This window comes from Gopherus flavomarginatus, chromosome 8 (genome assembly GCF_025201925.1).
Source record: "Gopherus flavomarginatus isolate rGopFla2 chromosome 8, rGopFla2.mat.asm, whole genome shotgun sequence".
In the NCBI taxonomy this organism is placed as follows: domain Eukaryota; kingdom Metazoa; phylum Chordata; order Testudines; family Testudinidae; genus Gopherus; species Gopherus flavomarginatus.
In genome coordinates this window covers 64561271-64575025 of record NC_066624.1, presented here as the reverse complement: position 1 = coordinate 64575025, position 13755 = coordinate 64561271, and the positions used below count along the sequence as shown (strand labels likewise).

General features: G+C 42.7%; 2 protein-coding genes across 5 annotated transcripts in view; one reads left to right on the top strand and one right to left on the bottom strand.

Moving 5' to 3' along the window:
• PPP2R3A (protein phosphatase 2 regulatory subunit B''alpha) overlaps window positions 1-13755 on the bottom strand; it is a 767863-nt gene that overhangs the window by 460505 nt on the left and 293603 nt on the right. The window lies entirely within an intron of this gene.
• VPS8 (VPS8 subunit of CORVET complex) overlaps window positions 1-13755 on the top strand; it is a 231457-nt gene that overhangs the window by 6948 nt on the left and 210754 nt on the right. For all 4 annotated transcript variants that reach the window (XR_007775959.1, XM_050965339.1, XM_050965340.1 and 1 more), the window contains exons 4-6: window positions 1278-1371; window positions 8082-8114; window positions 10566-10620. Coding sequence is in view for 3 of the 4 variants with exons in the window: in XM_050965339.1 (XP_050821296.1) it covers window positions 1278-1371; window positions 8082-8114; window positions 10566-10620 (182 nt within the window). In the remaining variant the exon portion in view is untranslated. The remainder of the gene's footprint in view (window positions 1-1277; window positions 1372-8081; window positions 8115-10565; window positions 10621-13755) is intronic.

Genomic DNA, 13755 nt, shown 5'->3' with positions numbered 1-13755 from the left:
CAGTAGGTGAACACATCAGCCTCCCTGGACATTCTATAACAGATTTAAAAATAACTATTCTTGAACAAAAAAAAACTTCAGAAACAGACTTCAAAGAGAAACAGCAGAACTAAAATTAATTTGCAAATGTAACACCATTAATTTGGGCTTGAATAAGGATTGGGAGTCACTGGCTCATTACAAAAACAGCTTTTCCTCTCCTGGAATGGACACCTCCTCATCAATTATTAGGGGTGGACTACATCCACCCTGATTGAATTGGCCCTGTCAACACTGGTTCTCCACTTGTGAGGTACTCCCTTCTTGAAAGCTTATGCCCAAATAAATCCATTAGTCTTTAAGGTGCCACCGGACTCCTTGTTGTTTTTGTGGATACAGACTAACATGGCTATCCCCTGATACTTGTAAATACAGTAACACTTTAATAAAATACGCTTGAACTTGTTTATCGGGAAAAATAAGTTTCCAGTTTTACTGTTCTTGACTGGTTTAAAAACACTTAACTTTCAAATCAAATGAAACAGTTCAACCGAAGAGTTCAATTAAGTTTTAAAATCTGTGTTAATGCATAACACTGATAGTTAAGATTGCCTGGCTTTCCCTGTTCTAATGGGCCATGTTCAACTCCTTGTAATTTCTCAAACTGTCACTTTTCAGGCACAACTTCCCACATTTAATCTCTGCCTGAGGGGTGATGTTTTGTTTTAAATTATTTTTTTAAATAGTGAGCAACAACATTTCCGCCACTTTCAAATATGAAGTGTGAAAATAATCATTTGCAACTTTTTATTTGCAACTTTTTATTAATAGTTCTGATGCTTCAGTGTTTGGGAGGGAAATCATTTGAAATTGAGAACATTCTTAAAAGCTTGATATTGATCTTTTTGGAGGGCTGTTAATGTTTGGTCAAATTAAAGGGTTAACAAAAAGATAAAAGCAGACACACTAACTTTTTAACAAGGCAGATTTTGTGTTAATGATCTCTTTCCCTTTGGTTTTGTGCTTGTGTGCCTCAGAAAGTTGTATGTCAAGTGAGAAATCCATTCAAGTGCTTGTGGAATCTCACTTGATATACAAGTGCTTGTGGAAGATTCGACAAGCAAGGTAGGACTCCAAACCTCGCTCCATATCACTTGCGAAAATATGTTCCTGCCTCTCTCATTGCATGGTTTGGCTAGTGTGTGGTAAATGAGGTGATTGCAACAATTAGTAACTTTTTCAAATAAACTTAAATGCTTTGATTTATTTTGGACTAACAACGTTTTTACTCTTTTTAGAAAGAAAAAACTTCCTGATTCTCTCTCTCTTCATGGATCAGTTGTCCGTCTTTCTCTTCTGAAAGGAATTTCTGCCCAAATAGTGTCTGCTGCAGTAAGTGTTTTATGCCTTCAGTGAAATAATCGATCGAGTTACAATGAACAGGCATGAAAATATAAATTAGTAAATAAAAACAGTACCTACTTTGATAAGAACTTCATGTGTGGAGTCTGTCAGTTTCACACTGTGCGCTCTTAGGTACAGAATATTACTTGAAGCTCTGAGCTTAATGAGGAGGAAAAGGAGTGGTGCATTGAGTCAGGATAGCTGGTTTCTTGCAGTGTTCATCCACAGCCTCTGAAAGGAAAATGAGTCACAAAGGAAATGGCTATTAAAGAATGCATCTCAAAGAAAATGTTCAGTGGGAATATAAACCTGTGTGTTCCAGTCCAGTCTAGTAACTACATCTAGTTATAAAGAAAAATAAATGGCTAAAATGTTCTTAAATAAAGACAGATCAAAGAGGGAACTCCCTCATGACAATATTAATGATACAAAGACTGAAAATATCACCTTTTCGTTAGGAAAAAAGTTTATGAACCACTGAAGGGGAAGGGATAACTTTGTTGAAATCTCTGATTAACTAAATAGTAGGAAAGCTAGCAGCTGTGGTATCCAAATAAGCTTGCCTTACTGTCCTGAAACTTATTTGCAGTGTGTTTTGCCAAAAAAAAGATTAGATTCTTTCAGCACTAGTTTGCTTCATTAAGTGCATGATGATACTGAAACAGCTTATGGTCTGACTGATCCCTGCCTTTGCAAGCCTCATTGGCTATAATGCAGGCACCCACTTTTTGACAGTTGTTGTCAGATGGACTGTATTAATTCTGACCTCAGTCTTGCCATGTAAAGAAAACAAGTATTGACTGTACTGCTACACTGACCCAGAGGAAATGTCTGTCTGAGATCAGAGTTGAAGCTGCTTGTTTTTGAGGATTCGAATGTGTGCCAGGTAGGAGGCTGAATATTGGAAATAAAAGGGAGTTTGTTTTGGTCGTGACTGTCATGCTGTCTGGAATGGCTCATGACTGTGAGTGCTTGCCTCAGGGCTGACTGTAAAAAGCAAGGCAGACACCTCAAACTAGGAGTATGTTCTGTAATTGTATGTCACCAATCAAGTCCCAAATGTGAACTCCCAAAGTACTTCAGTAGTTTTATAAGGGAATCGCAGCCAATGCCGTTAGACACTCCAGTCTATCTTGCCACCAAGGCAAGCTGCGCTATGGGATAAATGGTCACTTACACTAAAAATCACAAATATATTCCAGGTTACTCTCAAGAGACCAGTCACCTGGTAGATTTACATCCCAGGTCTCACACCAAAAGCAGTGCTGGCAGCCAATTCTATAGTATGCTAACTAAAGGTTTATTAGCTAAGAAAAAGGAATGAGAGTTAGAGGGGCTAAAGTAGGTAAAAAATGTATGTACAGGTGAGTCACAGTCTGTAATTCCAAATGATAGCAGAGATGTAGTAATCTTCAGAGAGAAAGGAGCACATTTTGCCATTTTGATCATCACATGCTGACGGGTTGACTTCAGTGCACAAGAATTAGTACTTTCCTGTTGTTTTTTCATTTGGATTACACAAGGCTTCTTTCTTGTTTGATGGGTTATTTAGTTACAGGGATATATACAATATAAATGTTTGCTATTACTTTATAACAGGATACAAATAAGTGAAAACAATACATGTAATATCCAGTTAGTTTTCATGAAGTGTAAACACCAAATACATTCTTATGCCTTTTAACTATCACTTCTGTATTAATATAAATATGAGTGATTTGGCTAGCTTCCAGCTGTGAGTTTGAAAGTTCTCAGCTGATGCCTAGGCTTTCGCGTGATCTGGCATCTGGTCTGCTAGTGTTAGTGATGAGCCAGAGTGCATTGAGGTAGCAGGATTTAATTTTGTGGTAAAATGTTAGTAATTATCCACGCAGATTCTACTTCTGGGGCACGTACACCCCATGTGCTTGAAATCTGATTTTAAAAAAAAAAGGAATGTTAGCTGTGGCTCCTTGTGGCCTCCTGGCTACTGTGGCAGAGGACATAAATGGTAGGGCAGTCGTAATCGCCGCTCAGTTCCATTGTGCCATGGTTGGTAAGAAGGAACGCTAGTACTGTCTGTGTCTTCAAGCAACGGTTTCTCCTGTCTCACTTTGTGAACTCGTTTAGCTTTCTTAAACTTTGTTTTTATTTTACTTTATTTTTGTTCATCGTGGTGACTTCCAAGTTTCCCATCTTTAATACCCGCCCCTCATGCAACTCCACTTTGCCCACTAATGATGTGCACTGCAGATGTCTCACCTGCCCGGGAGAGGACCACAACAGAACATTGCTTGATATGCAAGAAAGATTCTCAAGAACAAAGAGGCAAGGCTGCGCTATTCTTGATGGAGTTATCCACGCAACTGCAGTCTTTCCCTCAAGAAGCCTGGGAAAGCTCAACTGCTCCTGGTCTCAGCACTGGCTAGCTGTGGTACCACCACCTCTCATGTGTTCTCCTCCCACAGATGGCATTCAGGCACCAGGGAGAGGGAGGAGACTGTAGTGGTGCTTCTAAGGCATCAGATGCAAATTTGCCTTCCTTCCTTGAGTATGAGACTCAGATCTTCTTGGGTTCCCTCTGCTAGGAAGTGCAGCCTCAAACCGTTCACTGGTGCCTTGGCATCAATGACTCCTTCATTCCAAAAGGACTGTGGTGCTTCTGGCATGGTGTCTGCACTGTGTGCTCTAGCACCAAGACCCTTGGTGACTACCACGTACCATGTCACTGAGCTCTTCCTTGGCACTGTTGTCTACTTGGTATCTAGTACTATCCTGGTACTAGTGTAACTTTTCATTGATCTGGTACCAGAGTCTCCTCTCTTGGACCATTTTGAGAGACGTCTTGTATCAGCCATCTACTTTGGCTTTGTTCCATATGGTACCATGCAGACCTGATAGTCTGGGCAGAATTGCCTCTCTTATGGAGGAGACCTATGTCTACTTGTCCTCACTTGAATTCACTGAGGGCTCCTCTACCTCCAGATCCTGATTTCCACCCTGGGTGAGCCAATGGGAATTTAGTGGACAGCCCAAAGAGTACTCTAAAGGTGAACATAGGAGACCACTAGGTTCCAAAGAGCATCTGTCACAATATCCTCTACAGTTTAACAACTCTGGCAGTTTAACACCCCTTGAGCATGAACTCTACCCTGGAAGAGACTCATTTCTTTTGTTTCTCAACCAGTACCCACTTCTCTGAGGAAACAATGTCAGCCTCCTCTAACGGCGGATGAGTACTTCAGTTGGAAAGACCAACTTTCTCCTGACCAGGAACCACCAACCTCCTCAATAAGCTTCCTTGTCTCAGGGTGAAGCTGTTAACATATCTTCGGTCTCAAGATGAGGTTTAATTTTCCAGGATCTCCTCAAAGTTCTCAGCAATCCTTTTGGACATCCTATCTGAGATAATTCAGGAGGAAAAAAGGTAAATTGTTGGATGTTCTCCACATTACAAAGTGGGCTGGATAGCAATGCCCATAAACAAGGGTGATCATTTGCTGGTGAAAGAGATCTGACATACTCCCACCTCCATGCTACCCACTTCAAAGCAAATAGGAAATGCTAGCCCCCTGTGAGGGGATTTGAGGGTTTCTTCCAAAACCTGACACCTGGCTACCGGTGGTCCAGGAGAAATCTAAACAGCAGGGAGCACCGAAGAATATGCCACAAGAGAAGGACCGCCCCCAAAATTGTACCTGTTTGTCTACAATATCTATTCTTGTAAGCCTCCAGTTGAGTGACTAATTATCAAGTTTTGCTTTCAAAGCTTGATTTAAAAAAAAAAATTATTCCCTTCTCCCCTCCTCCCCTTTGAGAGTGAGTCTCAAACCTTCTGAACAACTTGCCACAGGAGAACACTAGAAGGAATGAGGACCTTGATGTTAGAGGTACAGCTGGCCACCATGACCTGCTTGGATATGGTGGCAGGGACCATGGCATCTGGCATTACCATGAGACCTACTTCCTGGATCCAGATGCCTGAAATCCAATGGGAGGTCAAAACCACTATAGAGAACCTCCTATTTTGAGATGACCTTCTCTCTCCCTTCGCACTTTTTTTCTTCCCCCGCAACACTACAGTCAAAACATCAGTCTTAAGGGTGATAAGACGACTCTTCAGCTGTTGGGCCTTTGTGTTCCCACATCGTGTTTTTACTTCATAGAGAAAGCAGCCCTACTACAAGTGCAAATCCAAGTCAGTCTTACACATAACTGGTTTTCTGAGCCTCCATACAAGAGACAGAGGTTTCACAGACCTTGCTCAGTCCTCCTCCATCCCATGTGCTGCACCTCCTTAAAGAACTGGGTTAGATATGAGTGAGAGCCTGGCAGAACATTTTATGGTTTGTCCTTTCCCCATCTACCTCTTTGAGAACCCTTTTCCTGAAGAACTGGATAAGAATAACCTCAGACCAGTGGGTCTTCAAGGTAAGTCAAGGATATTCCATTCAGTTTCTGCCTATCCCATTCCCCATCTCCTTTCAGGGACCATTCTTACAAGTGTCTTTTTTTAGTTTGAGGAACAATTTATATGAGCTCCAGTGGACTGCGAGTCTTCAAGAGCTTATCAAATGAACAATGCCTTCCAACCATGGTAGATTCTATCACCAGCTCTGCAAGCATCCCAGAACACCAGCGAAGTCATGTCTTAAACTCATGGGACATATGGAAGTGTGTACTTACGTTGCACAGCAGGCCAGATGTCACCTTTCGCTGCTAGAAAGCTGGTTGAAATCAGTATATCCACCCAGAAAATGTGGCATGGACCAACTTATCACTGTCCCTGTAGAAGTCCCCATCTTTTTTTAAACTGGTGTACAGAGCCGTTCCAAGTGTGCAGTGGAGTTCCAGTCTCTCTCTGTTGCCACCAAGATAGTAATAACAGATGCTTCCATTTTGTAGCTAGGAGCTCATCTCAGCCATTTAAAAGCCCAAGGAAAAGTGTCACTGTTTGAGAGCTTGCTGCATATGAACATGCTGGAGTTCAGGGCAATGTGATTCGCCTGGAAGGCTTTCTTTCCTCTTCTCTGGTGTCTCCCTGTCCATATCACTGATGACGACGACATCACTGTGAATTACTACACCAACTTGCAGGGAGGGGCAAAGTCCTCTCCGCTCTGCCAGGAAGTGCTGTATCTGTTGGAATGGTGCTTAGTCCGCCAAATCACATGAGTCTATCCACCTTCCTGGCCTGTGAAACACCTTGGTAGATTGTCTCAATGGGACTTCCAAAAGAGTTACTGATGGTTCCTCAGCAATTCTGTTCTACAGAGCATCTTTCTGAAGTGGGGATAGCTGGCGATGGGTCTATTTGTGATGTACAAGAACAGCAAGTGTTTGGCGCTCTGCTCTTGGGAGGGTGGGAGTAGGCCTGGATTTTCAGATGGATGCATTTCTCCTCCTATGGACTACACAGCTCCTCTGTACTTTAGTGCATGTTCACATAATCCCCAGAGTCCTCAGGAAACTCAGGCAGGGGACTTGGGCTGTGTCATCTTGATAGCCCCAGCAAGACCCAGACAGTTCTGGTTCTCAGATCTGGTGAGAACCCATAACCCTACCTCTCGTTTCCAACATACTCTCTCAAAATCAGGGCCGGATACTGCACCTGAACCTGACCTCACTGCATCTGACTTTGTGGATTAACCCCCCTAGAAAGAGAGAGTTCATCTGAGATCTAGGAGATCTTCCTACAGAGCAGGAAGCCCTCTACCAGACTCACTTTTATGCTGCAAAGTGGAAAAGATTTTCCATCTGGGCTTGGTTAGGGTACATGTGGTGGCCATCTCTGCAGATGACCCGTGGGTGCAGGGTTACATTATGTTTGTTCACCCTACGGTATCAAAATTTCTCAGGGTTTCCCACATTTTCACCCCAGTCAAGGAGCCTCCCCCTTCCTAGGATTGCAACCTGGTTCTAAGTGGTCTGATGGGGAACCCTCTTTGAACCCATGGCAACCTGCTCTCTGTACCTTATGTTCACACAGATACCATGACCTGCTCTACATCCCTGCTTATCTGTGTCCCACTTTCTGGGATTCTTATTGGCAAAGGAACTGAGTGGTGGTTGAGGCTGCCCTGCCTTTTAAGCTCCATCTTTAAGGGACACAGGTGTAGCCACAAAGGATATTGCTATTAAATAATACAATCTCACGTGCATGGGGCACATGCGTGGCAAGAGTAGAATTGGTATGGACAATGCATCTCAAAGAACCGTAGGATAAGTAATGGTTCTTTTCATTTAGTTTGACTTGAATCTTAATGCTGCTGCAGCTGGTGATTTCTCAAGTTCTATTAAATTACATTACATTAATAAGAAATGCAGTTGAACAATCTTAACTTAAAGTGAATATTTTTTGTGTGGCAGGCTAAAGCTAATTGTGTATCTTGATATTTTTTCTTTGGAGTGAGTGCAAATAACCCTCTTCACTTGTGTGTGTGTGAAATTTCCCATGGAATCATGGGATTCCATAGCTATTCCCACAGCTTGTCTCCTGCCTTTTGTGAGACAGTTCAACAGGGAGGGTCACACCATGCTGCTGATGTAGTGTCCTCCTCATTGTAGTGTTGGTGCTGCTGTTAGAGCACTGTGTGTATGAGAGGCAGCACCGAGCGATCCTCCAATCAGTACAGCTGCACCTTTTGAGCAGAACTGTACACAGGGAAGGAGCCCTGCCTCCTTTTACTTTATTAATAATTACTTTTCTGTCACTGCAGGACAAAGTGGATGCTGGTTTACCTACTGCAATAGTAAGTACTGAAAGAACTGTAAAATACAGTATAGTGAATCTTCCTGTTACATCTGTGGTCCATCCCTCGTACTCTATAGTGCAGTGTTAAAATGTTGACATTTTCATCTTCTGCCTTCTCCCAGAAGGTGGCATTGATTCACACTCAGAATCTTAAGCATGCAGGGCAGAAGGAGTAGCCTGAGACACTTCACTTATAGCAGTGGAGTTCTACCCTCTTCTCTCACCCCCACTATTGTCATATAGAGGGCAACATCTTTGGGAAGCTTCTGTTGATCACTTGTTCCACAAGTTTCTGCCTTTTTTCAGATCATGACCAAGGCTTGTTACTTAGGCTACAGCTACACTGCCGAGCTTACAGTGGCGCAGCTGCTAGTGCAGACACTGTAAGTCGATGGGAGAGAGCTTTCCCGCCAACATAGTGCTATCCACAGTGGTGTTTAGGTTTGTGTAACTTGTGTTGCTCAAGAGGGTGGCTTATTCACACCCTTGAACGATATAACTTATACAGCTTAAGCTGTAGTGTATACGTGAACTTACGCACTAACATTTTCTCATTGTATGTGATGTAAAAGCTTGGCAAATGTCAATGCCAAGTTTCCTGTGAGATTTCCTCCCTACCAGTCGTTACTTAGACTGAAATAAATAATTAGGGCTACGATTTTGTCACGGATATTTTTAATAAAAGTCAGGGACAGGTCATGGACAAAAAAAAAAAAAAATCACAAAGTGGTTGCTGTCCCTGACTTTTACTAAAAACATCCTTGAGAAAATGAGGAGGGTCCAGCACCCTGCCACTCCCCCCTAGCTGCAGTAACTGGGAGCTCCAGGGACCTCAGTGACTGGGAGCTGTGGGGAGGGTCCCCTTGCAGATCTGGAGCTGGGTGGGATCCCTTCATCGCCGTGTGGGGCTAGGAGCTATGGGGAGGGGGCCCCTGCCAGTGGTGGCAGCTGGGAAGCTGTGCCGGGCCCCCGCAGCCTCTGAGCAGCTCTGGGGTCCCTCATCTGCCACCACAGATGTCTGAGAGCTGCCGAGGGGCCCTGGCTGCTCACAGTGGCTGGGCAGCTTGGGGTCCCCCAATGTTATGGAGGTCATGACCTCTGTGACGTAATTGTAGCCTTAAAAATAATCCGTTCATGGTATCTGTCCAAGGTCCTCCAACATCAACTAAGTGTCATACTATAAACTGCATACTATGTTGTAGCCATGTTGGTCCCAGGATATTAGAGAGACAAGGTTGGTCAGGTAACATCTTTTATTAGACTAACTTTGTTGGTGAGAGAGGAACGCTTTCAACCTTACACAGAGCATTTCTTGGTGTGAGCTCCAAAGCGTCCCCCTCTCACCAATACAAGTTGGTCCAATAAAAGATACGACCTCACACTGTAAACTATATAACATACTGGAAGCCAATATGATCATAACCATCTTATAGCAACTCAAAAAAAAGAAAACAAAAAACCTCCCACCACGCCATGGTTAAAAACACTATTGAAGTTGGAGTCAAGCACTCCAGGTAGGAAACATCAGAATTAAGGTTGCCCGTGGCTGAGGAATAAGGGAAATCAGTTAAGAGAAATGCCATATTTAGGCTGCCTGTTCCTTAGAGAATCTTTGATGTAAGTGTATCAGTTCATAGGGGTAGGGTGAACCAAAGATGTGCAGTATTCTAATAATGTCTAAGGAAAAAAGAGAATCACTGAAATCCAGGTATACTATTTACAGAACAAATCGGAAATGTCTACTGTGTGTACAGGGACATGCATGTATATAAAACCTGAACTTAGAAGCTCCTGGTTTTCAAGCATTTTTTTTAATCTACAATGTTTTCAAAGCTTTATAGCAGAAGACACAAATATATCTTTACAGCATTTAACTATATTCCTGACTTTGGGGCACTTAAAGCCTTATCCAACTCCCCATTGAAATCATTGGGAATTTTCTCTCTGTCAGTTGAACTGGGCCCTTTATGGAGATCAGAGAATTGCTGAGGGTGCACTCAAACTGTAATCCTTGGATATTAAAAACGGGAATGCACTCCTGTGCGAGACAACAGGAGTGATATTAGCCTCACATAGAGGAAATCTACTGTCTGTGTGTGTTTTCATCACCATGGTAGATGAATGTATTGAACTTGAAACAGAGTGGGGAAAAATACAGCACTGTGCTCAAAGGAATGAGAGGTAAATGACAGTCATTGAGATGTAAAATTATATTTTAATAGCAGTATTGTGATAGGTGGTTGATACAGATATTTTGGATTGTATGCATTTGATACTTGTCTGTGGGAAGCTTGCTGTAATGTATACTGCTATCTGTAGCTTTCTAAAATGGTTTTCCATTTGCTGATTAACTTTGACCAGCAGCGATAAAGATGTTGACTGGGCTTAAATCATGGACTTGTGGCAGTGTGACATTTTAAAATTTAACTTTTCTCCATGTTCTGTTCAGGCAGCGTCAAGTCTGATAGCAGTGGGGACGTCCCATGGTTTAGCATTAATTTTTGGTAAGTTAAAAATACCATTTTGGTCTCTCCAGCATTCAATTGCCATCCTGAATTTCATGTTTTAATATTTAATTTACCTATAGTAAAGAACTATAAAAAATACAGGGTCATAAACATGACAAAAAACTCAACAAAATCTCATAGGCCTTCTGGAATGGTTCATATCTTCTAGGTAATTGTTATTATAGAAGTCACTGATACTTAATGAAAATTCATCATTTTGGTTTAACAGAATATTAAGGCAATATAAACAAGATCAGCATAAATTTGTCATACGTTTATCATCTTTTGCTAGCATTTGTCCTAACTTTTCAAACAATAGATTCCTTGTTATCAGATCACATCCTGACTTAAATGTTGGCAGGACATGTTGAGTCTAACAATGTAATACGTTTCTTAGCTATTACAATTGCTGATTTATAATCTTATTGGGATGACACTCAAGGTGAGAGAAATCTGCTATTAAATATTATTCTGGGCTGAGGATAAAATCAAACTTGAACAGGAATTGGTCCTGCTTGTTGTTATGCTCACTTAAATGTAAACTGTAATCAAAAAGCCAAATTTGCATGATTCACTTTCAGAGTGTGATACTTTTGAAGCTAGCAGAAGTGGTAGCACACAGTGCTCTATCCTCTCAATCATATCCAACCATATGAGTGGAAGTGTAAGCGTGTGTGTGTGGTGTTCTGAGGTACTAGTGGTAACTGGAGCATAGGACGGGGAGCCAGGAACTGCTGAGTTCTCATCCTGGCTGACCTTGGGAAGATACTGCTAAGCGTAATTCCCTGTCTAACTGGGATATTGTAAAGATCAGTTTACAGCAGTAGGATGTAGTTTTTTGGACCTGTAAAGCACTGTATATGTGCAGACTGCTTTGTTCCTCCTTTCTCTGTAAAGAAGAAAAGAGACAATCAGTACGCAGAATGTGTTTCCATACACCCCTTCCAAAGAACAAAGTAAAAGACCGAAGCAATATCTATAAAATCTCAGGACAGTATATATGTAATTGTAATACTCCTTCAAAAACATCCAATCATTTACAAACTCTTTAAGGCACATCAGAAACCTTGCTTTGATAAAGTGAGAGAAAGCTGTCTGTAAAACTACAATATGGATTTTTAAAATGTAGAATTTGGACATTTAATGTTACATTAGGGCTTCTTCAGAGGTTTCTCCTCTGTTTACCATAGCTTCAGTACGATTGGCATGTCTTCTCTAGGTAAAACATTTCTTCTTCCATGATTCAAAATCCACATAATTGTGGACTTATAAATCATGTGCATACACTTTAAGACCTGTTCAAAACTCTAATAATACATTAAAAAAGTTTACAGTCTAAGCATTATTAAAACAGATGTTATCTGGTTTGATGTTCAGTGTCAGTGGAACATGAAGATGATTATGTTCGTGGGTGCCTTGAGGCAGGCTCCAGAACATGAGAGGTGGCATGAAAGTGTTAATTATTCATTGATTCTAAGGCCGGAAGATGAGCATAATTGTTCTTAGCTGACCATTGCATTACCCCGGGCACAGAATTTCACCATGTGATTTCTGCATTGAGCCCAATAAGTTGTATTTGTACAGTATGTCTTTTAGAAATCAAGTTGGATGTCTTTAGCCTCCAAATGATGGACAGTTTACCACATTTCTTAGTAATGTGTTCTAGTGGCTAATAATCCCCAGGGTTAAATGTGTTGCTTATTTCCAGTGTGAAGTTTGCTGACTTCAGCTTCCTGCCATTTTTCTTGTTATGCCTTTATCTGCTAGTTTAAAGGAGCCCTTTTTAGCATCAGAAACCTTCTCCCTACGTAGGTGATATAGACTGGTCAAGTTGCCACTTAATCTTCACGTTGATAAGCTAAGTGGACTGAACTTCTGAAATCTTTTAGTGTTATGCAGGTTTTCCAGGTCTTAACTCATTCTTGTAGCTCCTCTTTGAACGCTTTCCAATTTTTCAGCATTCCTTTAGAGTGTGGACTCCAGAACTGGATACAGTATTGTAGTAATGGTCTTACCAATGCTGTATACAGAAGTAATATCTCCCTTTTACTTTCTATTACAGGGGTGGTCAAACTACGGCCCATGGGCTGGATCCAGCCCCTCAGGGCTTTGGATCAGCCCGCGGTGTCATTGGCATCATGTCCCTGTGGCCCCCAGGTGGAGGGGGCAGAGGCCTCCATGTATTGCCTCCAGGCACCGCCCCCTGCAGCTCCCATTAGCTGGGAAAGGGGAACCGTGGCCAATGGGAGCTTTGGGGGAGGTACCTGGAGGCATGGCAAGGGCAGCACATGTGGAACCCCCAGGGGCCGCAGCGCTTCTGGGAGTGGCACGGAGGCCGGGGACAGGGCAGGCATGCAGGGAGCCTGACCCCGTGCGTGCCGCTGCCACCCCAGAGCCGCTTTAGGTAAGCAGCGCTGGGATGGAGCCCAAACCCCTCCTGCACCCTGCCCCCCAACTCCCTGCCCTGAGCCCCCTCATACACCCTGCACCCCTCCTCTGCCCCAGTCTCTTGCCCTGAGTCCCTTCCTGTACACTGCACTCCCTTCCACACCCTGCACTCCTTCCCACACCCCAACCCCTGCCCTGGCCCTGCATATGATTTCCTCACCCATATGTGGCCCTCGGCCCAAAAAGTTTGCCCACCCCTGTTCTATTTCCTAGTTTATATCTGTGACATTCCCCAGGGTACAGTCTAGACAGATGGACAACTGTGTCCCCTCAATTCTCCAACTTGGGGTACCTTTTACACTGCTTCACTCTGAGAGCAACCACTCCTGGTCTGTCCACATATAGCCTCCGGCATGTAAATCATCATCATCATCTTTTGTATGGCTTGGGTAGGTAGCAATAATTACAAATTTATATCTAAGTTTGATAACCAGCACATTGCTGCATCAGTGAGCTGGTGAATGTCCTTCAGGCTCCCGGCTAAGGAGCGAAGGGGACACTCAGTTACGATGTGCTCCATTGTTTGTGCCTGGTAACCACACTGGCATACAGGTGTTTGCCTCATTTTCCATTTAGAGAGTTTGTCCACATCTCCCATGAGATGTCCTGATGAGATTCAATCTGCACTAGTTTTTCTGACACAAATTTCGGAAAGATGTAAATCACTCTGTGAGTGCTATAGCC